The sequence below is a fragment of the Fringilla coelebs genome (genome assembly GCF_963513975.1).
Source record: "Fringilla coelebs genome assembly, chromosome: 1".
Taxonomy (NCBI): domain Eukaryota; kingdom Metazoa; phylum Chordata; class Aves; order Passeriformes; family Fringillidae; genus Fringilla; species Fringilla coelebs.
Genome location: NC_140028.1, coordinates 153,054,472 through 153,081,856, shown reverse-complemented (window position 1 = coordinate 153,081,856; position 27,385 = coordinate 153,054,472). Strand labels below are relative to the sequence as shown.

Genomic DNA, 27,385 nt, shown 5'->3' with positions numbered 1-27,385 from the left:
CAGGGCTGGAGTTTGAACTGGGACCGGGACTTGGACTGGACTGGAACTGAGATTTGGACTGAATGGAGACCGGTACTGGGACTGAACTGGACTGGGACTGGACTGCAAAGGAGACTGGGATTAGGATTTAACTGGGACTGTGGCTAGATTGGGATTGGGACTGGGATCACAACTGGACAGGACAGGGACTAGATGAGGTCTGGGCTGAAATTGGAATGGGACAAGACTGGGGGTGAGACAGGAACTAGAACTACAACAGAGACTAGAATTAGGATTGGATAGAGATTAGGACTAGGCTGGGATCGAGCCTAGGGCAAGGGCTGGTCTGGGACTGGTACTGGGGCTGATGCTGGAACTAGCCTGGGAAGAGGGTTAGGCTGGGCCAGGATGGCAGGACTGGGGTGGGGAGGGTCCCACCAGGACCCAGCTGGGGCTGTGCCTGGAAGCTCTGCTGCTGCCCCTCATGGCCCCGTGCTCCCATGTCCCTGTGTCCCACTGTCCTGGTGTGGAAGTGTCCCCATGTCCCTGTGTCCCAGTGTCCTGATGTCCTGGTGACCCAGTGTCCCCATGTCCCCATGTCCCCATGTCCCCATGTCCCCATGTCCCCATGTCCCCATGTCCTCATGTCCAGGTGTCCCACCTGTCCTGCTGTGTGGCCCCGTTGCAAAGCGGGGCTGTGACCGGAGTGTTCCCCCGGCTGTCGGGGGACGGTGCGGGGCGTTGCGGGGATCCGGGGAAGTGGGCGTGGCCCGACAGCGGTGGGCGTGGTCGGGGCGGGGACTGGGCGGGGCCAAGGGGCGCGCTCGGCGCCCCCGGGCGGGGCGGGGCGGGGGTCCCGGGCCCCCCTGCGGCCATTGGCTGCGCCCGCGCTGGCCCCGCCCCGGCCCCGCTGTCAACACGCAGCGCCCGCCGCGCCCGCCGGGCCGGGCCGGGCCGGGCCGAGCGCACGGACCCGCCCGAACCGAGCTGAACCGAGCTGAACCCAGCTCAGCCCGCCAGAGCCGAGCCCAGCCGAGCTGAGCCGAGCTGACCTGGGCCGCGCCGCGCCGCGCCGCGCCACCCCGAGCCCAGCCGAACGGGGCCGGGCCGAGCCGATCCCGGCCGAACCCAGTGCAGCCGAACCCAGCCCAGCCGAACGGCGCCGAGCCCTGCAGAGCGCGCCCGAGCTCAGCAGAACCGAGCCGGGCCGAGCCGGCCCAGCCGAACCGAACCGAACCGGAGCGGGCCGAACCCCGCCGCACCGAACCGGCCGAGCCGGGCCGAGCCCAGCTCAGCCCGGCCGTTCCGAGCGGAGCCGAACCGTTCCGACCTGTTCCGAGCGGCGCCGAGCGCGCGGGGCGGGTCTCGGTCCCCCCCGGCCGCTCCGTGACTAAATAAGGCCGATGGCGCGGCGCGCACCGGGCGGGTAGAGCGGGGGGGCTCGGCCCCGCCGCCCCTCTCCGGCTCCCCGCCCCGGACCCCCTCGGCCCCGCAGCAGCGCACCGGGGCGGGCGGGGTCCGGCCGCGGGCCGGGAGGGCCCCCCCGGTCCCGGGGCCCCCCCGGAGCGGCGCCGTCCTTGGCTCAAGGGCAGCGGGACCCCCCGCGGCGCGGGGCCCCCCCGGTCCCCGGCCCCCCCGCCCCGCCGGCGCTGCCCATGGGCCCGGCACGATGCCGGTGCGGCGGGGGCACGTCGCCCCCCAGAACACCTTCCTGGACACCATCATCCGCAAGTTCGAGGGGCAGAGTGAGTGAGGGGCGCCGGGGGAGGCCGGGGGGACCGGGGGTGGGACCTGGGGGGCCCGAGGGGGAACCGCGCGGGGGGAGCGCCCGGTGAGGGGATTGGCAGACACCGGGAGACACCGGGGAGCACCAGGCGGGGAGGGGAGTGAGGGGACTGTGGCCCTGGGTGGGTTTGAGGTGACAGGGACAAGCCCGGCAGGAGGGACCCTGCTCAGCATGGTGTCCCGGAGTCCTCACCTCGAGGTGGGCTTGTGGTGACGGGGACAAACCTGGCTGGCGGGGAATTCCTGCCCGTCCTGTCCTCCAGCCGCCCCTGGCTCTGGGCTGCCAGAACTGGGCCTTCCCCACAGTCCCCGAGGTGAGGAGCCCCCACCACCGGCCCAGGCTGCTGTGGGACTGGGGGTCCCGCTGGCCTGTGCCACCCCCACTGCCCAACAGCTGGTGCAGGGCAGCCTGGCAGTGGGGGCTCCGGGAGACTGAAAATCGGGGTTCCCAGCGCCTCCCTGGGGTCAGGCCCTGAGCATCCCCAGCCTGGAGACAGGGCAGTGATGTGGGGGGATGCTGCCTGTGGGTCGGGCTGGGGGTGTCACCTGCTGGGGGACAGGCTGTGCTCGTGGGGCCCGGCCTGGCTGAGCCGCTGCCCTCAAGATGGGCGGCTGGGGGTCGCAGGGTCCCCATGCTAGTGGTGTCCCTAAGGGGTCTCTGCAGTTATGGGCATCCCTGTGGTGATGAGGGGGTCCCAGAGTCCCTGCTATTGTGGGTCCCTGTGAGGTGTCTGTAGAAGTTGGGCCCTTGCTGTTGTGGGTCCCTCTGAGGTGTTTATAGAAGTTGGGTCCCTGCTCCTGGGGGGTCCCTGCCGTGCTGGGAACCCCTGGGTCCCCATGGCTATGGGGTCCTTGTGATGGAGGGATCCCAGCAGTTCTGGGGTCCCCGTGGTGGTGACGGCACCAGCTTAGGGGGTCCCTGGGGAGTGAGCAGGATGACTCACGGCATGGTGTCCCTGGGAAACCCAGAGCCGTGCGTGGGTGGGTGGGTGTGGGGGACCCCCGCTCTGGGCTGCTGGGCCGGGGGGGCTCCGGCCTGACCCGCGCCCCCTTGTCCCTCCAGGCCGCAAGTTCATCATCGGGAACGCGCGAGTGGAGAACTGCGCCGTGATCTACTGCAACGAGGGCTTCTGCCGGCTCTGCGGGTACTCGCGGGCCGAGGTGATGCAGCAGCCCAGCACCTGCGACTTCCTGCACGGGCCCCGCACGCAGCGCCGCGCCGCCGCCCAGATCGCCCAGGCGCTGCTGGGCGCCGAGGAGCGCAAGGTGGAGATCTGCTTCTACCGCAAGGATGGTACGGACCCGCGCTGCGCCGGGCAGGGCACCGCGGGGACAGGGGGACGGGGGGCTGCGCTGAGCGCCGCCGCAAGGGTGGTCCTGACCCCCCCCCCGGGGCCTGCGCCGGGACAGGGGCACAGGGACACAGCTGGGTGGCAGGGGCTGTTGGCACACGCGGGAACCCGGGGGACCCTGGCAGCCCCGGGGGCTCGCAGCGCTCTCCAGCACCGTGGTGGCTCCCAGCCGGGTGCGAGCCTGGCGCTGGTGGCTCCAGACGGGCACCAGCCCCCTGCGACCCTCAGCCCCTCCTGGTGCCACGGTGGCCATCAGGTGGGCCCAGGGAGCCCCCAGATGTTGTGGGTGCAGGGTTGTGGGGTGCAGTGATCCCCGCAGACGGGGATACAGGGAGCTGTGTCCCCTGGAGTGGCTGAGCTGGCATCGCAGTGCCACCATCCCTGCGGGGCTGTGACATCCCGGGTCCTGTGCCCCGCGGAGCCTGGGCCGGGCTGGCTCCCTGCCTTGGTAGTGCCGGTGCTTCCCCTCCCCGTGGCCCCGTGCCAGTGCCAGGTGTCCCGGCTGTCACCACAGCTGTCCCGGCTCTGGGCGCACGGCCCCGGTTCCGGTGCTGGAGTAAACAAAGCCGGTGCCAGCTGCCGGCGTGGCCACAGCGCCGTGCAGAGCCCTGGGAGGTGGGCTGGGGCCAGAGGCTCCCCTCCTGGCTCTGGCACCCTCACCCTGCTGCATGGCTGTGCCTGGCACGCCCCAGTGCCCCTTGGACTGTGCGGTGCCAGGGCTCCGGGGCTCCGGTGGACACGGGGGCCTCCCTGGAGCCTTGCTGAGCCCTGGTTAGGGTGACACTGACTGGCCTCCCTGGAGCCTTGCTGAGCCCTGGTTAGGGTGACACTGATTGGCCTCCCTGGAGCCTTGCTGAGCCCTGGTTAGGGTGACACTGACTGGCCTGCCAGGCGCCACCGGCTGTGCCGCAGGGGTGGGGGAAAGGGGGCTCCTGCCTGGGGCCTTCCTTGGGGCCCCAGAGAGCTCGACACCCCTGGCTGTGCCCCCCGAGCACAGTGGGGGTCTCACCCCTTACCAGCCCTCGTGCGCTGCCAGGGAGGGGTGGGAGAGGGGGTTCCCCGAAGTGATGAGGGGTCCCTGCCCCTGCCAGCCCTTGGGAGCTTCTGTGGGGCCCATGGGGAAGTGTGGTGAGGGCTCTGGGGGGGCTCTGGGAGCCCCTGACGGGACAGGGACACTCCGTGGGGTCCGTCTGTCCCTCGGGATGGGGTGGGACCCTTGGCAGTGAGTTAGCCCTGGGCCTGGGGCGTCCCGGTGCTGTGGGGGTTGTACCGGCCCTGGGGGCCGCAGCGATGCCACCGCGGGGGTCTCCTCCCCGTACCACCGTACTGGTGCTACCAGCCACTGTGTGAGGCTGCTGGGGGCTCCACTCACGGCACTGGGACCCCGGGCTCCGTGGGGCAGGGACCTTGTTGCCGTGGCTCCGGCAGGCCCGGCGCTCCCGGTGTCGCTGCCGTCCCACGGGTGCCCTCGGGATCGTGTTGTGGTGCTCACCAGCAGCCGGCAGCCCCCACCCCGAGCCCCGGAGTGTGCCGGTGCCCGGTGCTGTGTCCTGCTGGCTGGAGCCGCGGTGGAGCCGTGCTGGAGCCGCCGCGGCTCCGCGCTGCTGCAGCCATTTGTCTTTGCGACGTGTTGTTTACGGTGCCGGGGACGCGGGGAGGTCACGGCGCCCGTGGGGCACCTGTGTCCCCGCAGGGACACCTCAGGGACCCCAGGCTGGCTGGGGGCAGGGAGGGGGCACAGACGCCCCTGTGGCCTTTGGGGACCCCGTGCGTGGCCCCCGGTGTTGGTGCCGGGCGGGAGCACCGAGGGCTGAGTCGGGGCCTTGTCACTGTGACACCTCGGGCTGGGGGGGTCCCCCCTGTGCCAGAGGGGTGTCCCCAGCCTGGCTGCAGGCCTGGGGGGGCTGGTGGCTGCTCGGTGCGGGGGTGCAGTCCCAGGGCAGTGGGTGCAGTAAGGGGGAGCAGGGATGGGGGGCCAGGGGGGTCCCCCGTTTTGGGGGTCCCGGTGCTCCGTGCGGGTCACGGGGAGCAGTGTGGGTGCTGGGGGTGCACTGTGGGGCTGCGGGGGGATTTGGAGCTCTGGAGTCGGCAGTGCGCTTAGGGGTGAGGGGGCAAGGGGGGCGGGTCCCGTTGCAGTGGGGTACCCCTGTGCCCCCGCGGTCCCCCGGTCGTGCCCCCGCCCCGGCAGCAGCCCCCCACAGGCAGCTGGACCGGAGCTCTCGGCCCTGGGGGCCCCAAGATTCCCGCGGGGGCGGATGGAGCCGCCGCGGCCCCGGGTCTGTGGCACTAATCCCCTCGCGGCGCTGGCTCGGCCGGGACCCCACGGGAGCCCGGGGCCACCCTGTGGCACCCTGTGGCACCCTGTGCTGGCCCGCGGCCCCACGTGCGTCAGGGAATCCCCCCGCCGCGGGCACGGGAGCAGGGACAGTGCCAGCTGGCACCCGCCGTGCCAGGCTGCCGGGCCCGGCGCCAGCCCGGGGGACACCGTCAGCGGGGCTCGGTGCTTCGGCGTCACCCACGTGTCCCCCTGGCACCTCCCACCTGTGTCCCCTTAGGGTGAGGGGTGCCGGGGGGCAGCAGGATGCCCCCCCATCCCCCAGAGGTTGCCCCGGGCTGCCCTGAGCACCCCCAATTCCCCCCGCCCCCAGCTGTGGCACCGGATTAACGCCACAGCTGTTAACGAGTTCTGAGCGGCTTAACCCTGCCCGGCACCCCCAGAGCCCCCCCGGCCCTCCCGGCGCCGCTGCCCACGCACAGACACGCCACGACATTTGGGGGCAGAAAGGGGACACCCCCGCCCTCCCGTGCCTCAGTTTCCCCCGGCGGTGGGGCTGTCTGGTGGGGTCAGTGTTGGGGGGCAGGCGGGGGTGATCCCCGGGGGGGGCAGGAGGGGGGGTTCAGCAGGAATGCGGGGCGGCAGGGGTGCTCCCAGGAGGGGGTGCCCAGCAGGGTTGGGGGGCGGGACGGGATGCCTAGCAGGGACAGGGACAGTGTCTCCCGGGGTGTTTGGGGCCAGGCAGGGGTGCCCTCCCGGGTGGGGGTGCCATCCCCCCTTGTCACTGACCCCCCCTCCCCGCAGGCAGCTCCTTCCCGTGCCTGGTGGACGTGGTGCCAGTGAAGAATGAGGATGGCACCGTCATCATGTTCATCCTCAACTTCGAGGCCGTGAGGGAGCCTGAGCCCGGGGAGGCCCCGACCCCCAGCACCAACCACTGGGTCACCCCGGGCCCCTGGGGCCCTGCAGGTACGGGGGCACAGGGACACCGGGTCAGCCCCAGGTGAGGGGCACAGGGACACCGGGTCAGCCCCAGGTATGGGGCACAGGGACACCGGGTCAGCCCCAGGTGAGGGCACAGAGACACCGGGTCAGCCCCAGGTGTGGGGACACAGGGACACCGGGTCAGCCCCAGGTATGGGGACACAGGGACACCGGGTCACCCCCAGGTATGGGGCACAGGGACACCGGGTCAGCCCCAGGTATGGGGCACAGGGACACCGGGTCACCCCCAGGTATGGGGCACAGGGACACCGGGTCACCCCCAGATGAGGGGCCACAGGGACACCGGGTCACCCCTAGGTGAGGGGACACAGGGACACCGGGTCACCCCCAGGTGAGGGGACACAGGGACACCGGGTCACCCCAGGTGTGGGGACACAGGGACAGGGTCACCCCCAGGTGTGGGGACACAGGGACACCGGGTCACCCCCAGGTGTGGGGACACAGGGACACCGGGTCAGCCCCAGGTGAGGGGCACAGGGACACCGGGTCACACCCTCCTCCCGGGTTCCTGCAGGGAGAATGGGGTCAGCGCCACCGGGCTGGTGTGAGCCCATGTCCTGCTGACTCCACGTCCCAGGTGTTGCTATGGGGCACGTGGGGAGAGTGGCAGCACCGTGGGGAGGGGGGAATCAGACCCTGCCCCCGGCCCCAGCCCTGACTCCGGGTGCAGCCGATCCCTGTGGCTGAAGCAGCCCCGGGCGGGGGTTTGGAGCTGGCTCCTGGCCCTGTCCCCAGCCCAGGCGTGACCCAGCCCTGTTCCTCCCCAGGGCGCAGCCGGTCCCTGCGGCTGAAGCTGCTGGCGCTCACGGGCAGCCGCCAGTCGCTGCCCCCCGAGCCCCCGGAGCCGCCGGACGTGGTGGTCGTGGACCCGGGGGTCACGGACCCGCTGGCCACGGAGCCGGCCCCGCCTGCCAGCGACTCGGGCCCCGAGGACGCGTCCTCCTCGCTGGAGCCCGGTGCCGGGGACCGTCCCGAGGACGAGGCGGCGCTGATGGGGGACCCCGAGCCGCCGGTGACGCAGTCGTCGCCGCGGGCCGAGCGCCTGGCGCTGGCCTTCGCCAACCACAGCCTGGCCAGGAGCCGGTCCCGGGAGCGCCGGTCCCGCGAGAGCCTCCGCAGCCTCCGCCGGGCGTCGTCCGTCGATGACATCGAGGCCATGAAGGGTGACGGGGACAAGCGCTGCCACAGCCGCCACGCCAGCGCCAGCGCCGGCCTGCACCGCGGCTCCAGCACCGGTACGGCCGCGCGGGCACGGGGGGGCTGGGGACGTGGGGCAGCCACAGCCAGAGGGGGCTGGGGACCCCCCCTCCCATCACCCTAGACCCTCCTAAGCCCATCCTGCGGCCCCCTGAGCCACAGGGTGGAGTCACCCTGGGAATCACCTCGGGAGTCACCTCGTTGGCCCCAGAGCTCGTTAAGGGTATTAAGATAAGGGACAATTATGGTAATGACATTAAAGGTAACTGAGAGCAGCTCTGCAGGTCCCTGGGGGGGCCGGTGGGTGGCACACGGCTGGGGTCTGCCCCCGCCCTGGGGCTCCTCATCCCCTTCTCCTGCCGTGGGACCCCAACCCTGGGAGCTGTGGGATCCCCCAGGGGCCGTGGGAGCCCTGCCCCAGGGGAGCTGTGGGAGCTGCCCCGGGGATCCAGGCTCTGTGCCGCGGTGGCGGTGGCCCCTGCCGTGTGACAGCACGGTGACGGTGTGTCCCCCTGCAGGCGCGGTGGCCGCCGTGCGCAGCGCGCTGCTCAACTCCACGTCGGACTCGGACCTGGCGCGGTTCCGGGCCATCGGCCGCATCCCCCAGATCACCCTCAACTTCATGGACCTGCAGCCGGGGGCGCTCCTGGCCCCGGCCCCGGCCCCCCGGCCCATCATCGCCCCCACCAAACTGCGCGACCGCACCCACAACGTCACCGAGAAGGTCACACAGGTGAGATCCAGACGGGGGGAGAGGTGACACAGGTCACACAGGTGAGCCCTGGGGACTGTGGAGGGCCCCGGGGCTGGGTGGGAGCTGACTGTGTGATGCTTGAGATGACTGGAGGTGGCAGAGGTGGCCAAGTGGTGGCAAAGGTTACCAGGGAATGCCATAGTGGCCAGGTGCTGCTGGAGGTGGCCAGGTGACACCAGGTGCCCGGGAGGTCCCAGAGGTGGCACGTGGTGCAGAGGTGGCTGGGCTGTACCGAGGCATCCAGACAGTTTCAGTGATGATGTGGCCAGGCTGTGCCAGGATGGCCCAGCAGTGACAAAGTGTCCGAGCAGTGACAAGATGTCCAGGCAGTGCTGGAGGTGGCTGAGTGGTGCCAAAGTGTCCAGGTGACGCCAGAAGTGTCCGAGTGGTGCCAAAGTGACTGGGCAGTGCCAAGGTGGCTTGGTGGTGCTGGGGGGACTGGCTGGGGGTCGTGACCGTGGTGTTCTGGGGCAGTGGGTGCCGTGGCTGGGGGCAGCCGGGTCCGGGACAGGCCCTGGGGGGCTCCCAGCGAGATGCAGGGGACAGACACGGGTCGGTGCCGCGGTGCCCCTGGCCCCGGTGCTGTTGTACCCCTCACTGCAGTGCCCCTGGCCCCGGTGCCATGCCTGCCGGGTGCCAGGCGCTGGCGGCCGCCGCTAATCCGCGGCCCGTTGTGTAACCGCCATCTGCCGCGGGAGCAGGAGGCGCCGCTTAATTACACCCTGATTTCCCTCCGCTAATGATCCGGGGGGGTCGGCGGCTCCGGGCATCCCCGGAGGGCCGTGCGGGGTGGGGACCCGCTGCCTGTCCCGCCCCGCGGTGTCCCCAAGCCTCCCGCGCAGCCCCGGCCGGGGCTGTCCCCGGGGTCCCCGACAGCTGGCAGGGGACGGCGCAGCCCCGGCGCATCTGCCCAGCCCCCTGGGCTCCCCCCGGCCCCGCACCTGCCCGCACACGTGAGGGGCCCCGTGGGAGCCCTCGTTCCCACCCGGAGCTCCAGGGCCTGCCGCCGGGCTCCGGGGCTCACCTGCGTCACCTGGAGCAGCCGCAGGGCCCTCGGTGGGCCGGGGGGACCCTCTGTGGGCCGGGGGGACCCTCTGCGCGCTGGAGGGACCTCCTGTGGGTGGCACCCCCCTCACTCCGCATCCCCGACCCCCCAGCTCCTCACGGAACCTCTTGATTGCCTCGGCCGTGATTAATTGTGCCGCCAGGGTGACGCTGCGCTCTGACTTCCCCGCCGTTGCCACGGGGCCATGAGGGGACGCGAGGGAGCGCGGCGGCGGTCACCGGGCCCGGCTCTGCCCCCGGCACGGCGGGGCAGCCTCGGGGTGCCCCGGCTGTGCGGTCGGGGGAACCGGGGACACGGGCGCAGGGGACGCGGGAACTGGGGATGTGGGGCTGTCCCCGGCTCGGGCACGGCTCGGCCCCTCGGGTCGGTGGCACTGGGGGACAGGCCGTCCCTGCAGCGGCACCGTGATTCACCCGCGGGGCCGGAGCCAAGCTCCCGTCAAGGTCACCGCGCTCTAGGTGACAGTGACAGGGGCCTGGTGTGGCCGTGACACCCCCAGGGCTCATGGGACCCCCGGGAACTCCTGCTCTGTTCTGGAGGGGATCCCTGGGTGGGGCAGGATAGGGCGGGGGGACCCCAGCCCCACTCAGGGGGTGTGGGGACCCGGCGGTGCCACCAGCAAGGGCGTGTCGCTGGGGCTTCGCTGGCTGTTGGGGGCGGGCTGGGGACACCAGGGACCCCCCACTGCGGGACGAGTCCTGCCGACCCCGGCCTGCCGGCACCGGCTGGGTGGGCGGGGGCGCTGCCCCCCAGGTCCCTCTCCTCGGGGCTGGGGGTGCCGGGGCTGCCGAGCGGGCGCAGCCGTGGGGCACTGCCAGGGCTGGGCAGCGGCCAGGGACACGGGGACACCGGGAGCCGTGAATCAGCCGGGGCTGCCAGGGCCAGCTCACCGCTACCGTCACTGTCCGTGTCCCCGTCACTGTCCGTGTCCCCACCACCACTGTCCCCATCCCTGTCATCCTCCCCGTCCCCATCTCGCTGTGCCAGCGCTGTGCCAGTCACACTTCGGGGATCCCTCCTGGGGCCTGAGGGGCCGCAGGTGCCGGCTGGTAGCGGGCAAGGGGGTGGCGGCGGAGGCACCGGTTCCGCGGACCCCCGTGCCCCACCTCTCCCGGTGTCCCCGCGGGGCCGTTCCCGGGCGCTCCCGGTCCCTCCTCCGGGGAGTGGCGACGGCTGGAGCCGGGGGGGGCCCGGCGGGGGCGAGCGGCGGGGAGGGCTCGGGGGGTCCCGCCCCGCTCCATCTGCCGCGCGCAGGGCCGGGGGCGCGGGGGGGCGCGGGGACCCCCGGAGCGCGGCCATGGCCCCGGCGCGGCGCGACAGCGGCGAGCGCGGCGAGCGCCCCGACGGGGAGCGGCGGGAGCGGGTCCGCCGGGCCGTGCGGGTGTCCAGCCTGGTGGCACAGGAGGTACGGGCCGGTCGGGGGCGCATCTGGCGGAACGGGAGGCGCGGGGGTCGCGGGGGTCCTCACCGGGAGGGAGAGTGGGACCCCCGATTTGTACCGCCGCAGGTGGGCTCGGGGTCCCGGGGGCGTCCCCCGCCGACGTGGGGGAAACGGAGCGGGGGGGCACCGGGAGTCGTGGGGGGCGGCTCTGGGGGTCGCCGGGGAGATCGGGGGGCTCTGGGGAGGGTCCCCCCGCCGGGGGTTCGGGGTCCCTTTGTCTTTTCACCGTGCGCGGGCATGGCGTCCCGGGGCTGTCCCCACCCGGGATGGAGGGCACGGAGCGCTGGGGACAGCGGTGGGCGCTGCAGGCGGCTCCGGGGGGCTCCGAGGGTCCCCCCGCGGCGGAAACCGGGCCCCGCTGTCGTTTCACGGCACGCGAGCACGGGGGCGTCCCCACGCCGGGATGGGGGGGAGAGGGGCGGGCACCGGGGACCGCGGCCGGCGTGTTTGGGTGGGTTTGGTGGTCCCGGGATTTTCGGGGGGGAACAGGGACCCACAGTTTGTCCTGCCACGCGTGGGTGCGGGGTGTCCCCATGCCGGGCTGGGGGACACGGAGCAGGGGCTGGCGCTGGGGGTCGCAGCAGGAGGCTCTGAGGGGCCGCGGGGGCCTGGGGGTCCCGAGGGGGCCTGGAGGGTCCCCCTAGAAGCGGCTCCTGTGGCTCATCCCGACCTCAGGGGCTGTGGGGTACCGGGGATGCCCCCGCGCTCAGAGAGGGGGGCGCTGGCGGTTGTGGTGAGCGACTCTGGGGGTCCAGGGGGATCTGGGGCCCCCCAGTGCCCCCGGGGGTTGGGGGCATAGTCGCCTCCTGGGTCCCCACTGCCCACCTGGTGCCGGGGCCGGGCCCGGTGCTGTGTCCCGCTGTGCCGTGGTGGCTCGCGGTGTGGCCGGGGGTAACGGCTCGCGGCTGTCACGGCCTCTGCTGTGTCCCAGGCGGTCCCCAGAGTGTCCCAGGCGGTCCCCAGAGTGTCCCAGGTGGTCCTTGCAGCCGTTCCCTTGCCGTGGCCCGTGGCTTTGGGGTGGGTGTGGGTCAGTGCCGGCGTCACCGGGCAGGGGTCGGAGCTGGGCCGGGCGCACCGCCCCCAGGGACGTCACCCCGTCCCACAGGGGCGTCACCCTGTCACAGGGCTTGTCCCCCACCCTGCCACGGGTGCCAGAGGCAGCGGGTGCCACTGTCGCTGCCCGCCCGGGGCGGCCCTGTGTCCCCTGTGCCCATGTCGGGGGGTGCCGAGGGCGCTGCGACGCCGCAGCTCAGCGCCGTGAGTACCCCGATGGCACCGGGGGGACAGCAGCGCGGGGAGGGGACCGTGGGGGGGTCCCCAGCATGGGATGTCTGTGTCGGGGTGTCTCCTGTGTCGGGGTGTCCCCACACCGCTCTGGTGTCAGCTGGCTGATAGCTGGCACTGCCTTGGTGGTGCCCACACCGGGTGACACCTGCCAGGTGGCAGAGATGTCATGGGGGTCAGTGTCCCTCGGGCTGGGGGTGTCCCCGGGCCCCAGTGCCTCAGGGTCAGTGACAAGGTGGGTGTCAGTGTTCAGGCTGGGGAGGTCTGGGGGTATAAACCCCTGGTGGGGCATTGGGTGGGTGCCAGGGCCTGCTTAGGGCAGGTGTGGGGTACCCAGGGAGGTGTGGGGTCCCTGCTGGGGCAGGATTTGGGGCTCTGGGACTGTCAGGTACCTGCCAGAGCAGGGGTGGGGGTCCCTGTCGGGTGCTGGGGGGCCCCTGCTGGGCTGGCCCGGGGGGGAGCAGGGGCTGGGCAGTGACGGAGGGGTGTCAGTGCCCCGGGGGGTGCAGGGGGTCAGTCAGGGTGCAGGGGGGTCAGCCAGGGTGTCGGGGGGCTGTGGGGGCCCCGGGGGGTGCTGAGGGGTCAGTCAGGGTGTCGGGGGGCTGTTGGTGCCCCGGGGGGTGCTGAGGGGTCAGTCAGGGTGCAGGGGGGTCAGCCAGGGTGTCGGGGGGCTGTGGGGGCCCCGGGGGGTGCAGGGGGTCAGTCAGGGTGCAGGGGGGTCAGCCAGGGTGTCGGGGGGCTGTGGGGGCCCCGGGGGGTGCTGAGGGGTCAGTCAAGGTGCAGGGGGGTCAGCCAGGGTGTCGGGGGGCTGTGGGGGCCCCGGGGGGTGCAGGGGGGTCAGCCGGGGTGTCGGGGGGCTGTCGGGGGTGCCGGGTCTCCCCCTGTCCCGGTGCGGGTATTTGGGGTGGCCGTGGGCGCAGGTGTCTGGGTCGCGGCAGGTGCGGCGCCGGGTGTCCCGGGGGGCGGGGGGTGGCGGTGTCACCGCAGGTGTCGAGGACGCGTCACCAGGGCGGGACGTGTCGCCGCGTGTTGCCGAACGTGTCACCGGCACCGCCGCCATCTGTGTCACCGTGACTGACGGGTGTCGAGGCGGGGGGGTGGCACCGGGCCCGGGGCGCTCGGGATGTCGCCGCATATCGGCCCCGTCCCGACATACGCGCCAGGGGTGGGGGTCCCACCTGGGCTTGGGGGTCCCCAGCCCCTCTTCGTGGCACCCCCGAGCCCTGCTGGCAGAGGAGGAGCTGGGAACTGTCCCCACGGCCGGGGGGCACGCTGGGCTGGGGGCTTCCCCACCACCTGGGGGTTGCAGGCCCCGCGGCTGGGGTCCGGGGGCACTCTGCGTGTCCCCTGTGCGTGCGGGGGGCTGGCACAGGGAGGGGGTGCCAGGACTGTCCCTCGCCCTCGCTGGGATCCCCGGGAAGCGGCACGGGCTGCGCCGGGGGTGCTGGCCGGGTGCTGGGGCGGGGGGCACATTCTGGGGGGGCTGAAGGTGTATCTGGGGGGCTGATGCGTGCGGGTGTATTTTGGGGGGCTGTGACTAAGCGGGGGTCCCGTTATGGGTCACGTGGTGGGGGCGAGCTGAGGTGGGGCGCGGGCCGCCCCCAGCCCAAGGGGGCCGCACGGCTCGGGGAGGGAGCGGGGGGGCCCGGGGTCTCTCCCCTAGATGGCGGGACCCCGCCCGGCCCCGGGGCCTTCCGCGGGCCCCGGCCCCCCGCCCCCCACGCCGCAGGCCGGGATTTGTCCCACTTTGCCGTGGCAGCTGCGATAAATTTAGCGGCAGGAGCGGCTGGTGGCTGGAGCCGCCCCCCGCCCCTCCCCCGCTGTCCCCCCCGTGCCCGCCCCTCCCCCGCTGTCCCCCCCGCGTCCCCCCCCGTCCCCTCCCCCTCACTCCGAGCCGGCACAGCCAGGGGGGCTCGGGCACTCGGGGGTTGGGGTCCCCCTCCGGGACCTCCCTGGGGACACCCCCGGGCTCCCCGCTGGCACCGGCGGTGGTGGGGGGGGCTCTGTGCGGCGGTACCTGTCACCCCCCGTGTCCCAGGGCCCCGCGTGACCCCGTGGCACCCGTCCCACCCCCGGGGAGCGCACCTGGGGCTCGGGGGGTGTTGGGGTGCAGCCCCCCAGGAAGGGCTGAGAACGGGGACCCCCGCACGCAGGGCACGGGTGGCCTCGTCCCTCCGTCACACGCCGCGTGGGGACACGGGTGGCCCCGGGAATCCCCCGCGTGGGGGCGGCGGCCATGACGCAGGAGCTGCCGTGTGTCCCAGTGCTGTCATCGCGTGTCACCGTGTGTCCCGGCGCTGTCACCACGTGTCCCGGCAGCCCCGCCGTGTGTCCCAGTGCCATCGCTGTGTGTCCCTGGCGCTGTGTGCCCGTGTCACCGCGTGTCACCGCGTGTCACCGCGTGTCCCGGTGCCATCGCCCCGCGGCTGCTCCCGCTGCCCCGCGAGGCCACTGCGGCTGGTGGCCCCCTGGGGACAGAGGTGACGGGGCCTGTGTCCAGGGGGAGTTGTGGCAGTGCGGGACATGTTCTGGCTGGGATGGGACCCGCATCCCGGCCTGTGGGCACCGCACGGGTGGGGGACATCCCTGGCGTGTCCTGGTGTGTCCCTGGCGTGTCCCCTGCATGTCCCCGGTGTGTCCCTGGCGTGTCCCCTGCATGTCCCTGGCACGGCTGTGGCCCCTGACGCCCTGCTCGTTGCCGTGGGCAGCGCTCTCCCCCCACACCTGGGGCAGGTGGGGGTTCCGGGGTGCCCTCGGGGTGCCCAGGGGCTGCCCGGGGGCTGTGACGTGTCCCTCCCCGTGCCGTGACGCCCGAGGGCACCCGCGGCCACAGCGGTGTCCCCGCGGTGTCCCCGCGTGCCGGGGGTGCCGGGGGGCGCTGGGGGGCCGGGGGGGCAGCCCTGGCCGTGGCCGTGGCGGCGGCAGCGGAGCAGCCTGGGAAAAATTTCCGCCCCAATAATTCCTGTCGGCTCCGGCGGAGCGCGGCTGGCGCACCGCGCCGGGGGTCCCCGCTGCCGCCGAGGGTCCCCGCTGCCGCCGAGGGTCCCCGCTGCTGCCGGGGGTCCCGGGGCGCGCAATGGGCACGGGGCCGGGGCGGGGGGGTCCCCGGCACTCCCGGGCCGGCGGGGGCTGACCCTGCCGCCCCCCCGAGGATGCTGCCCGCGCTCCTGCAGCTGCTGCAGGAGTTCCCGGGCGCCTCCCCTGCGCCCCCCGGGGCCGGGTCCCCCCCCGGGCCCTGCCCCATGCCCGGGGTCCCCCTCTGCAGCGCCTGCCTGGGGCTCCGCCGCGATGGCACCGGGCACGGACAGCAGGAGCAGGTACCGGGACCGCCCCTTCCTGCGCCCCCGGGACCAGGCGGGGGGGGCGGGGTGCCGCGTGGGTGGGGGGCTCTGCGCCCACCCGAGACCTGGCGGGGGCTGTGGGGGCCGCAGGCCGTGTCCTCGGCACCGGTTCAGGAGGGTTTGGGGCTTACATAAAGCTCCGGCTCTGCGTGACGGGGGCGCCCTGGTCCCCCAGGGGTGCCCTCGGGGCTGGGGGCCGATGGGGGGTGGGGGATGGCACCCGTCCCCTCCCGCTGGTGCGGCAGCAGATGGAGCCCCACGACGGGCCTGGAGGGTCAAGGGGACCCCCAGGGGTGCAGGGGTGCTGTGACCCCCACAGGGCAGAAGGGAGGCTGTGACCCCTGTGGGGCACAGGCCGTGGGGCTGTGGGTCACCCCTGTCACCTCTCACTCTTGCCGTGGGGCTCTGTGTGGTGATGGACCCTGTGGACCCCCAGGCACCCCCAAGGATGACCAAGACCCCGCAAAGACCCCTGGGGTTGTGCCCCCAGGATGTGCAGGTGTTCTGCACAGGGACTGGCACGTGGGGAGGGGTCTGTGCCCTCCAGATGGAAATGCCAGGGGAGGCCGTGCCCCCCAATAGGGGCACAGAGTGGGGGCACAGGGCAGCATCATGTCTGTGGGTGTTTGGGGTGGGAGCTGCCCTGCTGGTATTTGTGGGGCAGGAAGGGGTTGTGGGGCAGCTCTGTGGTGTGGGGGGGCTTTGTCCCCCCTGTGCCCCCCAGCTGTTCCCCTGGCACCCCTGGTCACACGTGGTGGTGTCCCCACACCCCTCATTGCCTGTGCTGGGCTCCCTCTGCACCCCCAGAGTCACAGAACGTTGGTGACCTTTAGCACCGCGAGCTCCAGTGATGGCCCAACGCCCCTGACCCAGGTCCCCACCTCTTCCAGGCTGGGGGTGTGAGCCCTGCGGCAGCACTGCCCCCCTGCAGCCCCCCACGTGCCCTCCCTTGCCCTTGTGGGGTCCCTCCTCACCCCGGAGTGTCACAGCGCTGCTGAGGCTGTGCCGGCCCCCCAGAGCCCTGGGTCCAGCCCTGACCCACCACGTCCCACAGCCCGAGGCACCGCACCGGCCGGGGTTGGGGGGCAGGGGCAGAGTGCTGGGGGGCGTTGGGGTGCAGGCTGAGCCCCGTGTGCCCCCGGGCCAGGTGCTGTCCCTGGGCGCCGACGTGCTCCCCGAGTACAAGCTGCAGGCGCCGCGCATCCACCGCTGGACCATCCTGCACTACAGCCCCTTCAAGGCGGTGTGGGACTGGCTGATCCTGCTGCTGGTCATCTACACGGCCATCTTCACGCCCTACTCGGCCGCCTTCCTGCTGAGCGACTCCGAGGAGGCGCAGCGCCACCACTGCGGCTACTCCTGCAGCCCGCTCAACGTGGTGGACCTCATCGTGGACATCATGTTCATCATCGACATCCTCATCAACTTCCGCACCACCTACGTCAACTCCAACGAGGAGGTGGTCAGCCACCCCGCCAAGATCGCCATCCACTACTTCAAGGGCTGGTTCCTCATCGACATGGTGGCCGCCATCCCCTTCGACCTGCTCATCTTCGGCTCCGGCTCCGAGGAGGTGACAGGGGACGCGGGGACGCGGGGACGCGGGGACACGGGCTGCGGGGTGCCTGCCCCGCTGGCTGGGCAGTGCTGCTCTGGGGGTCAGCGCCGTGTCTGGGGGTCCCAGCCGTGCCCCCAGTGCTGGGGGGGATGCTGGCGTGGTGGGGGCTGTTCCTGGGTGCTGGGTCCGCCCGTGAGGAGTGCCTGGGGGCCCCACATGCACCCCCAGGACACCACCAGTGCCCCTGGTGACCCCCTGAACCTCCTGCCCAGACCCCCCTGAACCTCCTGCCCAGACCCCCCTGAACCTCCTGCCCAGACCCCCGCCTTTGCTCTGCGTGGGACGCTGGGAGCACTGGGGCTGATGTGGGGAGAGGGGCAGGGGCTCATGGCCCCTCTGCCCTGCCAGGGATCTGTGTCAGCTCTCTGGCTCTGCTGTGCTGGTGACCTCCCATTCCTCCTTCCCCAGACACCTTCAGCTTGGGGGGCACCTAGGGCAGGGGAGATCCCCAGAATGGAGGTGCCTGGCTTGAGGCAGGGACCCCCCACCCTTTTGGGGTCCTGAGGGTGTCTCTTCACTGTCACCCCCTCCCCTTTTTCCTGTCTCCCAGACAAACACGCAGCTCAGGTGGCTGATGGGAGGAGAGAGCATGGAACCCCCCTCTCCCTTCCAGGGGTCCCCAGGGTGTCCCCACGCCTGTAACCCTTTCTGTGCCATTCCCCAGACCACAATGCCGCTGGGGCTGCTGATGTGGGCAGAGAGGATGGAACCCCCTCCCCCTTCTGGGGGGCCCTGGAGTATTCCCATCCCCGTCACTCTTTCTGTGCCATTCCCCAGACTATGATGCCCATCGGGCTGCTGATGGGGGGAGAGAGGAAGGAACCCCCCTCACTCCTCTGGGTTATCCCCACCCTCTCTAACCCCTTCCCTGCCATTCCCCAGACTATGATGCTCATCGGGCTGCTGATGGGGGGAGAGAGGAAGGAACCTCCCTCACTCCTCTGGGGGTCCCCAGGGTGTCCCCACCCTCTGTAACCCCTTCCCTGCCATTCCCCAGACTATGATGCTCATCGGGCAGCTGATGGGGGCAGAGAGGGTGGAACCCCCCCCTCCCCTTCTGTGGGTCCCTGGGGTATCGCCACCCCTGTAACCCTTTCTGTGCTGCTCCCTAGACTATGATGCCCATTGGGCTGCTGATGGGGGGAGAGAGGAAGGAACCTCCCTCTCCTTTCTGGGTGTCCCCAGGTTATCCCCACCCCTGTAACCCTTTCTGTGCCGTTCCCCAGACCACGACGCTGATCGGGCTGCTGATGGGGGAAGAGAGGAAGGAACCCCCCTCACTCCTCTGGGTTATCCCCACCCTCTGTAACCCTTTCTGTGCCGCTCCCCAGACCACGACGCTGATCGGGCTGCTGAAGACGGCGCGGCTGCTGCGGCTGGTGCGGGTGGCGCGGAAGCTGGACCGGTACTCGGAGTACGGGGCGGCCGTGCTCTTCCTGCTGATGTGCACCTTCGCCCTGATCGCCCACTGGCTGGCCTGCATCTGGTACGCCATCGGCAACGTGGAGGGGCAGCGCACGGGCTGGCTGCACGCGCTGGGACAGCAGATCGGCAAGCCCCTCAACGGCAGCTTCGGGCCCTCCATCAAGGACAAGTACGTCACGGCGCTCTACTTCACCTTCAGCAGCCTCACCAGCGTGGGCTTCGGCAACGTGTCCCCCAACACCAACTCCGAGAAGATCTTCTCCATCTGCGTCATGCTGATCGGATGTGAGTGCCCCGGGCTGGGAGGGCACCTGTGTGTGAGGGTGTGCTGCACACCTGTGTGTGTGAGCACCTGTGTGTGTGTGAGGGCTGTGTGAGGGTGTGCTGCTCACCTGGGTGTGTGAGCACCTGTGTGTGAGGGTGTGCTGCACACCTGTGTGTGTGAGCACCTGTGTGTGTGTGAGAGCTGTGTGGGTGTGTGCTGCTCACCTGGGTGTGTGAGCACCTGTGTGTGAGGGCCCCGGGCTGGGAGGGCACCTGTGTGTGAGGGCCCCGGGTTGGGAGGGCACCTGTGTGGGTGTGTGCTGCACACCTGGGTGTGTGTGAGGGCTGTGTGAGGGTGTGCTGCACACCTGTGTGTGTGTCAGAGCTGTGTGGGTGTGTGCTGCACACCTGGGTGTGTGTGAGAGCTGTGTGAGGGTGTGCTGCACACCTGGGTGTGTGTGAGAGCTGTGTGTGAGGGCCCCGGGCTGGGAGGGCACCTGTGTGTGTGTGAGGGCTGTGTGGGTGTGTGCTGCACACCTGTGTGTGTGTGAGCACCTGTGTGTGTGTGTGAGGGCTGTGTGAGGGTGTGCTGCACACCTGTGTGTGTGTCAGAGCTGTGTGAGGGTGTGAGAGCTGTGTGAGGGTGTGCTGCACACCTGTGTGTGTGTGTGAGCACCTGTGTGTGAGGGCCCCGGGCTGGGAGGGCACCTGTGTGTGTGAGAGCTGTGTGTGTGTGTGAGGGCTGTGTGGGTGTGTGCTGCACACCCGGGTGTGTGTGAGCACCTGTGTGTGTGTGAGAGCTGTGTGAGGGTGTGCTGCACACCTGTGTGTGTGTCAGAGCTGTGTGAGGGTGTGAGAGCTGTGTGAGGGTGTGCTGCACACCTGGGTGTGTGTCAGAGCTGTGTGAGGGTGTGCTGCACACCTGTGTGTGTGTCAGAGCTGTGTGAGGGTGTGCTGCACACCTGTGTGTGTGTCAGAGCTGTGTGAGGGTGTGCTGCACACCTGTGTGTGTGTCAGAGCTGTGTGAGGGTGTGCTGCACACCTGTGTGTGTGTCAGAGCTGTGTGAGGGTGTGCTGCACACCTGTGTGTGTGTGAGAGCTGTGTGGGTGTGTGCTGCACACCTGTGTGTGTGTCAGAGCTGTGTGAGGGTGTGCTGCACACCTGTGTGTGTGTCAGAGCTGTGTGAGGGTGTGCTGCACACCTGTGTGTGTGTGAGCACCTGTGTGTGTCAGAGCCAGGTGTGTGTGAGAGCCCCGGGGGCCTTGGCACCCCGTCCCCCAACATCAGCTCCAGGAGATCTCCATCTGCATCAGGCTGATGGGATGTGAGTGGGATGGGGTGTGAGAGCACCTGTGAGTGTGCAGAGCTGTCTGTGTGCACACCTGTGTGTGTGCCCTCACACCTGTGAGTGTGCAGAGCTGTGTGTGTACCCTCACACCTGTGACTGTGCACACCTGTGAGTGTGCACACCTGTGAGTGTGCAGAGCTGTCTGTGTACCCTCACACCTGTGAGTGTGCATACCTGTGTGTGTGCCCTCACACCTGTGTTTATATCCCCACACCTGTGGGTATGCACACCTGTGTGTGTATCCCCACACCTGTGTGACACCTGTATCTGCCCCCACACGCACGGGGGGCTGTAGGAGCACCCCCAGGCTCAGTTTTGGGGCTGTCCCTGTTTGACACCTTCACTGATGCTCTGGGGATCGGGGCCCCTCGTGGCCTGTCCTCAGGTGACACAGCTGGGTGGGAGGTGGCTCTGCTGGGGCACAGGAGGCTCTGCAGAGATCCATGAGCTGGGGACACCTCTGGGTCACACCAGCCCCGTGGAACACTCCAGGCTGGGCACAGGGCTGGTGACAGTGGCTGGACATGAGCCCAGGGCAGGGATTGTCCCCTGTGCTGCCCTGCTGAGGGACCCCCTGGAATCCTGGGGGCAGCTCTGGGCCCCTCCTGCAGGAGAGCCCTGGAGGGGCTGGAGTGAGTCCAGGGAACTGAGCTGGGAAAGGGCTGGAGAATCCCTGAGGGAGCTGGGAAGGGTCTGGAGAATCCCTGAGGAGCTGGGCAGGGGCTGGAGAATCCCTGAGGAGCTGGGCAGGGGCTCAGCCTGGAGCAAAGGAGGCTCAGGGGCCCTTGTGGCTCTGCACAGATCCTGGCAGGAGGGGACAGCCGGGGGGTCGGGCTGTGCTCCAGGGAACAGGGACAGGAGCAGAGGGAACGGCCCCAGGCTGGGCCAGGGCAGGTTTGGGTGGGTAGAGGGAAAATTCCTTCCCCAAAAAGTCCGTCCAGCCCTGGCACAGCTCCCAGGGCATGGTGGAGTCCCCATCCCTGCAGTGATTTAAAAGCTCTGTGGATGTGGCACTTGGGGACATGGGCTGTGGTGGCCTTGGCAGTGCTGGGGCACGGCTGGGCTTAGGCATCTGAGAATTCCCTTGAGGACTCGGCACCAGCAGGACAATGACGCCCCTCCATGACAACGGGGACCTCCTTAACGATGGGGACCCTCACAATTGTGGGGTCTGGTGACAGTGGGAACCCGTGTGGTGATGGGGACTGCTGTGACAAAGGGCACTCTGTGGTGATGGGGACACTCCCGTGCTGATGGGGACACTCCTGTGCTGATGGGACCCCCGTGACAAAGGGTGGTGGTGGGACTCTGTGGTGCTGGATCCCCCCTGTGGCAGTGGGGACCCCAGTGACAATGGGGACCCCATGACAATGAGCACCCTCCACGATGATGGGTGCCCCACACTACAGCCCTGGCAGCAGTGGTGGTTTGGGGAGGTTTGTGGGTGTTTGGGGGTGCAGAGCCCCCCGACACGCCCCCCCAGCACCGACGCAGGGCAGCACCCTCGGGAGCGCCTCGGCCACCCCGCGGGGACACGGGGACCCTTCAGCCCGGCCGGGGGGTGGCAGCGGGGGTTTGGGGGGTCTCGGGGGTGCAGAGCCGCCCTGACCCTGCCCCCCCAGCGCTGATGTACGCCAGCATCTTCGGGAACGTGTCGGCCATCATCCAGCGGCTGTACTCGGGCACGGCGCGCTACCACACGCAGATGCTGCGCGTGCGCGAGTTCATCCGCTTCCACCAGATCCCCAACCCGCTGCGCCAGCGCCTCGAGGAGTACTTCCAGCACGCCTGGTCCTACACCAACGGCATCGACATGAACGCGGTGAGACCCCGAAACACCCCAAAACACCCCAAACCCCATGGGAGCCCTAAACCCTCCCAGCCTTCAGCCCCTCTTCCAGCACGCCTGGTCCTACACCAACGGCATCGAAATGAACACAGTGAGACCCCAGAAACACCCCAAAAAATCCCAAATCCCAAAATCCCTAAACCCCCATGGCCCGCAGCCTCTCTTCCAGCACACCTGGTCCTACACCAACGGCATCGACATGAACACAGTGAGACCCCAAAACCACCCCAAACCCCCTGGGACCCCAAAACCCCGCCAGCCCTCAGCCCCTCTTCCAGCACACCTGGTCCTGCACCAGCAGCATCGGTGTGACCATGGTGTGACCCCCAAAAAGCCCCAAAATCCCCTGTGGGACCCCAAACCCCCCTGGCCCTCAGCCCCCCTCCTCAGGGAGCATTTCCAGCACGCCTGGTCCTACACCAATGGCATCGACATGAATGTGGTGAGACCCCAAAAAGCCCCCAAAACACCCCAAAACCCCCGTGGGACCCCAAACCCCCCCGGCCCTCAGCCCCCCTCCTCAGGGAGCATTTCCAGCACGCCTGGTCCTGCACCAGCAGCATCGGTGTGACTGCAGCGAGACCCTCCGGGACCCCTAAAACCTGCCACGCACCCCTGGGCCCCCCGACCTCGGTGCCCCCCGTGACCCCACGGTCCCCCGCAGGTGCTGAAGGGGTTCCCCGAGTGCCTGCAGGCCGACATCTGCCTGCACCTGAACCGCAGCCTGCTGCAGAACTGTGCCCCGTTCCGCGGCGCCACCAAGGGCTGCCTGCGGGCGCTGGCCATGAAGTTCAAGACGACGCACGCTCCCCCCGGGGACACGCTGGTGCACGCCGGGGACGTGCTCACCGCGCTCTACTTCATCTCCCGCGGCTCCATCGAGATCCTGCGCGGCGACGTCGTGGTCGCCATCCTGGGTGAGCCCCCAAGAAGCAGCCCGGGGGTCCCGCGGTGCCCCGCGGGGCAGCCGCTGCCTTCGGGGGTCCTGGGTGCCCCCAGGGTGACACCCCGTCTCCCTGAGACCCCCTGGTGCTCCCCGGGGACACCCCACCTGCCTCCCGAGGGATCTCCCCCCCAACCTTGGGGTCCCCCCTGCCCCCCGGGGCCCCCCAGTCCCGTGCACAACCTGAGTGTCCCCCCAGGGATACCCTGGCTCCCAGGGACGCTGAGTGACTCCTGCCCCTCCCGGATCCCCCCCAGCTTTGGGGTCACCTTGCGTGCCCCCCCAGCCCTGCTCAAAGCTGGGTGACCCCTCCTCCCTCCCTCCCTGGGTGTCCCCCCAGCTCCCCCAGGTCAGAAGCACACCTTGGGGAGGCGGGGGCGGTGCGGGGCCCGGCTGAGCCCCCGCACCCCCGTGGCCCCCCAGGTAAGAACGACACCTTCGGGGAGCCGCTGCACCTGCACGCCCGGCCCGGGAAGTCGCGGGCGGACGTTCGGGCGCTCACCTACTGCGACCTGCACAAGATCCTGCGGGAGGACCTGCTCGAGGTGCTGGACATGTACCCCGAGTTCTCCGACCGCTTCTGGGGCACCCTCGAGATCACCTTCAACCTGCGCGACGTGAGGGGGGGCCCGGGGGGTGGGGCTCCAAATGGGGGGTCCCGGGCAAGCCGGGGGGTCCAAGTGAACCGGGGGGTCCTGGAAATGGGTGGCTCTGGATAAATAAGGGGGGTCAGAGCAAGCTGATGGGGGTCCGGACCAGTCTGGAGGGTCCTGAGCAAACTGGGAGCCTTGAGGGAGTTGGGGGAGTTCGGAGCAGGTTTTTGGGGGGTTTCAAGCAGTCTTGGGGGTTCTGAGTAAACCAGGAGAGCCCCGAGAGAGGCCGGGGGTCCTGAGCGGGTTGGGGGGTCCTGGGCAAGGGAGGGGGCGCTGAGCCAATTGTGAGGGGCTGAGAGAGCTCTGGGGGGTCCTGAAGAAGCGGGAGGGGTCCGGCAGCCCCCCGACTGTGCCCCCCCGTCCCCGCAGACCAACATGATCCCCGGCTCCCCGGGCAGCGACGAGCTGGACGGAGGCTTCTCCCGGCTGCGGCGCCGCAAGCTGTCCTTCCGCCGGCGCCCCGAGAAAGGTGGGGGCCCGGGACCCCGGGGGTGACCGCAGGGTCGCGGTGGCCCGGCCCTGACCCCGCTCTGTCCCCTGCAGATGCCGCCAGTCCCGGGGAGTCCCGGGCCCTGCGGGGGGACGGCGGGGGGGGCCAAGCCCCCGGAGCCCCCCGAGGCCCGGCCGAGTGGGACCCCCCCAGCCCTTCCAGCTGCGGCTCCAGTGACGAGGAGGAGCCCCCCGCGCCCCCTCCGGGGGCCACCGCGCTGTCCCCGTTCCGCAGCGCCCCCCCGGCTGCCCCCGAGCCCGAGGAGCGGGAGGGCAGCGATATGTGCAACCCCCTCTCAGGTGGGTCGGGGGCTCGGCGTGGGGGCGGCCCCTTCCTCCCCTCCTCACTCGGGGCTCCGAGGACGCCCCAAACCCTGGCACTGCTGTTCCCAGCGCTGCCCCAACGCCATCCCCTGTCCACTGCTCCCCTGTGCCCCCCTCACCTGGGGGTGGGGAGTCCCCCATTCCTTCCTTCCCCCCTAGGGGTCCTGCAGAACCCCCAAAACCGCAGCACACCCTGGCTCCCCAGCCCCTGACCCCCCTCTCACACGGCCCCTGCGCCCCTGGAGCCCTCCAGGTGAAAGTTGGGGTGGGGTGGGGGTTCCCCTCTCCCGCCCTCCTCACTCAGGATTCTAGAGCTCCCCCCAAAACCTTGAACCCCCATTCTCAGCCTTTTCCCCCAACTTCCCCTGCACCCCCTCAGGTGGGGATAGGGGTCTCTGGTTGGGCAGGGGGGTCCCAATCCTCCCCTCCCTGGTTTAATGCTGTAAGGAGCCCCCCCAAAAGCCCCAGCCCCCCCTCCCCACCCCTCCCCCAGGCCCCTGGATCCCCCAAACTCCTCCCTCATTTCACCACCCCCCCAAACCCATTCGCCCCCCTCCTTTTCCAGGCGCCTTCTCGGGGGTCTCCAACATCTTCAGTTTTTGGGGTGACACCCGGGGCCGGCAGTACCAGGAGCTCCCCCGTTGTTCCCACGGGGTCCCCCCAAATCCCCCCCCGACCCTGACCCGCCGCCAGCGCTCCGACCTGGAATCCCGCTTGGATCTGCTCCAAAAACAGCTCAACAGGTAAATCTGGGGGGCTCGGGTGGGACCCCAGGGGGGCTTCGGCCACTGGGACCCAGTGGGAGCCCCCCCCTTGCCAAAGGGGTCTGGAGAACCCTGAGCAGCAAAAGAAGGAAGGGGAGACCCCCAGGCCAAGCTGAGCCCCCCGAGCCACCTGAGAGATGGGTGGGACAGGGGCGGCTGCTGGGGGTCCTGGGGGCGGGGGGAGGGATGGGCTGGGGGTGCTGGGGGCTTTGGGGTCCTCCTGACTGGGGAGGGGAACGGGGACCCTCACCCCGACCTGAACGCTCCCATCCCCACTGAGGTGGGACAGGGGCAGCGCCGGGGGTCCTGGGGGGCCGCCGGGGGTGGGACTGGGGGTCTCACGTCTCGTGCCGTGGCGGCGCCGCTGCCCCGCAGGCTGGAGTCCCGGCTGAGCTCGGACATCTCCTCCATCGTGCACCTGCTGCAGCGCCAGGTGCTGGTGCCCCCCGCCTACAGCGCCGTCACCTCCCCGCACCAGCCCCCCCCGGGGCCGCTGCCCCCCACCCTGCCCATCACCCCCATCCGGCCGCTCGCTCAGGTGAGGGACCCGGGGGCGCCGGGCTGGGGGGGTTCCGCTGTCCCGCTCTGTGGGTTGGGGTCACCCCGGAGCCCCCCAGGCCGGGCCGTGCCTGGTTTGGGGGGCACCGCTTCGTCCTGCTGTCCATCGTGGGCTGGGGTCACTCCCGAGCCCCCCGGACCGGGGGTGCCGCCCTCCCGTGCCCGCCGCCGTGCCCTCCTGCCCGCGGGGGGTGCAGGTGGAGGGGGGCGCGCCCCGAGCCCCCGGTGGCGGTGCCCCCCCCTGACGCCCCCCCGTTCCGCAGGTCCCGCGCCCCCCGCGCGCCCCGGACCCCCCGGACGTGGTGCTGCTGCTGGAGCCGCCCCCGCCGCGGCGCCGCTCCCTGCCCGGGGCGCTGCCCCCGCCCGCGGGGACCCCCCCGGGGACCCCCCCGCTCCAGAGACACTGCTCCGACCCCGGCAGCTAATGGGAGCGCCGGGGCGCGGCGGGACCCCCGGAGCCACGGGACCCCCGACCCCGGAAAGCGGGACCCCCGGAGCCCTCGGACCCCTGGACGTGGGACCCCTGGAGTCCTCAGAGCCCGAGACACGGGACCCCCAAAGCCCAGGACGTGGGACCCCCGACCCCAGAGCGTGGGAGCCCCGGAGCCCTCGGCCCGCAGCCCTGGACGGCGGCACCCGGGACCCCCGGAGTCACGGGATCCCCGGCTCCGGACCGTGGGACCCCCGGAGGCCTGCAAGTCCTGGAGCCCTGGGGCCCCCAGCCCCGGAACGGGGGAGCCCCGGAGCCGCGGGACCCCTCTCCCCAGCATGTGGGACCCCCAAAGGCCAGGCCGTGGGACCCCCAGAGCCCTGGGAGCCCTGAGCCCGGAAGGTGGGGACACAGAGCCCCCAGCCCCGCGGTCCCCAGAGCCCTGCCCAGCCCGGCCCGCCCGGGGCTCCGCCGCTGCCCCACGGACACTGCCCTCGGTGCCGGCGGCCAGCGGGGGCCCCCCGTACCCCGCCTCGTCCTGGGGCCCCTGCCCCGGACTGTCAGACTGTGCTGCTCTTCCTCCTCCTCCTCCTCCCCGAGCCCCGGGGCGGCGGGGGGGTGCACGGGTGTGTGTGTGCACAGGTGTGCACAGGTGTGTCCCCGGGTCCTGTCCCCAGGACGTCACGTGTGTGTCGGGGGGTCCAGCTGCGCTGGGACACGCGTGTTGCCCCCCCGTCTGTGTGTGTGTGTGTGTGTGTGTCCCCGCCGTGTCCCCGCCGCGTCCCCCCGCCAGGACCCCCCGGTGGCGTGTGGGGCCCGGTGGGTCCGTGTGTGCCCCCCGTGTCCCCAGGGACGGCCCGGCTGAGGGAGGGTCGGGACCCTCCGTGTGCCCCCCCCGTGCGGCCGGGCCGCGCGTCCCCCGAGCCCCCCCCGCACAGCCGGGTGACACACGGCAGTGTCACCCCCGCACAGGGAGGGGGACGCGGGGCTCGAGGGGCTGCACTGCCCGGCCGCCCCGTAGCGTGTGCTGTGTTTGTCCCCTGTCACCCCTGCATGTCACCCCCGCGTAGATGCCCCCAATAAACCAGACAGAGACCCCCGGCTCCGTGTGTCCCCTCCTGGGAGCTGGGGGGAGGGACAATGGCCTCGGATGTCACCGTGATTAAACGTTGTGACACTGGAGACGCGCTGGGGCATCCTGGTAGCCACAGCATTGGTAGGGACACGGGGACAGAGGAGG

General features: G+C 70.9%; 1 protein-coding gene across 1 annotated transcript; it reads left to right on the top strand.

Annotated features, from left to right (window-relative positions):
• The first annotated feature begins 954 nt into the window (after nucleotides 1-954).
• On the top strand, nucleotides 955-27,240 carry KCNH2 (potassium voltage-gated channel subfamily H member 2). The gene is made up of 15 exons (XM_084223130.1): nucleotides 955-1,724; nucleotides 2,828-3,058; nucleotides 6,196-6,360; nucleotides 7,164-7,631; nucleotides 8,112-8,326; nucleotides 16,627-17,052; nucleotides 18,429-18,807; nucleotides 21,758-21,957; nucleotides 22,649-22,901; nucleotides 23,351-23,544; nucleotides 23,950-24,049; nucleotides 24,124-24,369; nucleotides 24,959-25,136; nucleotides 25,533-25,695; nucleotides 25,979-27,240. Exons 1-15 carry the CDS (start codon nucleotides 1,649-1,651, stop codon nucleotides 26,138-26,140), a joined length of 3,456 nt encoding a protein of 1,151 aa, XP_084079256.1. The 5' UTR covers nucleotides 955-1,648; the 3' UTR covers nucleotides 26,141-27,240.
• Nucleotides 27,241-27,385: the final 145 nt, after the last annotated feature.

Excerpts from the sequence above, each read along its gene's own strand:
- KCNH2 (XM_084223130.1), top strand. The coding sequence starts at position 1,649 with ATGCCGGTGCGGCGGGGGCACGTCGCCCCCCAGAACACCTTCCTGGAC. Across the intron at positions 21,958-22,648 it reads ACGGCATCGACATGAACGCG|GTGCTGAAGGGGTTCCCCGA; the intron begins GTGAGACCCCGA and ends GGTCCCCCGCAG. Across the intron at positions 22,902-23,350 it reads CGTCGTGGTCGCCATCCTGG|GTAAGAACGACACCTTCGGG; the intron begins GTGAGCCCCCAA and ends GTGGCCCCCCAG.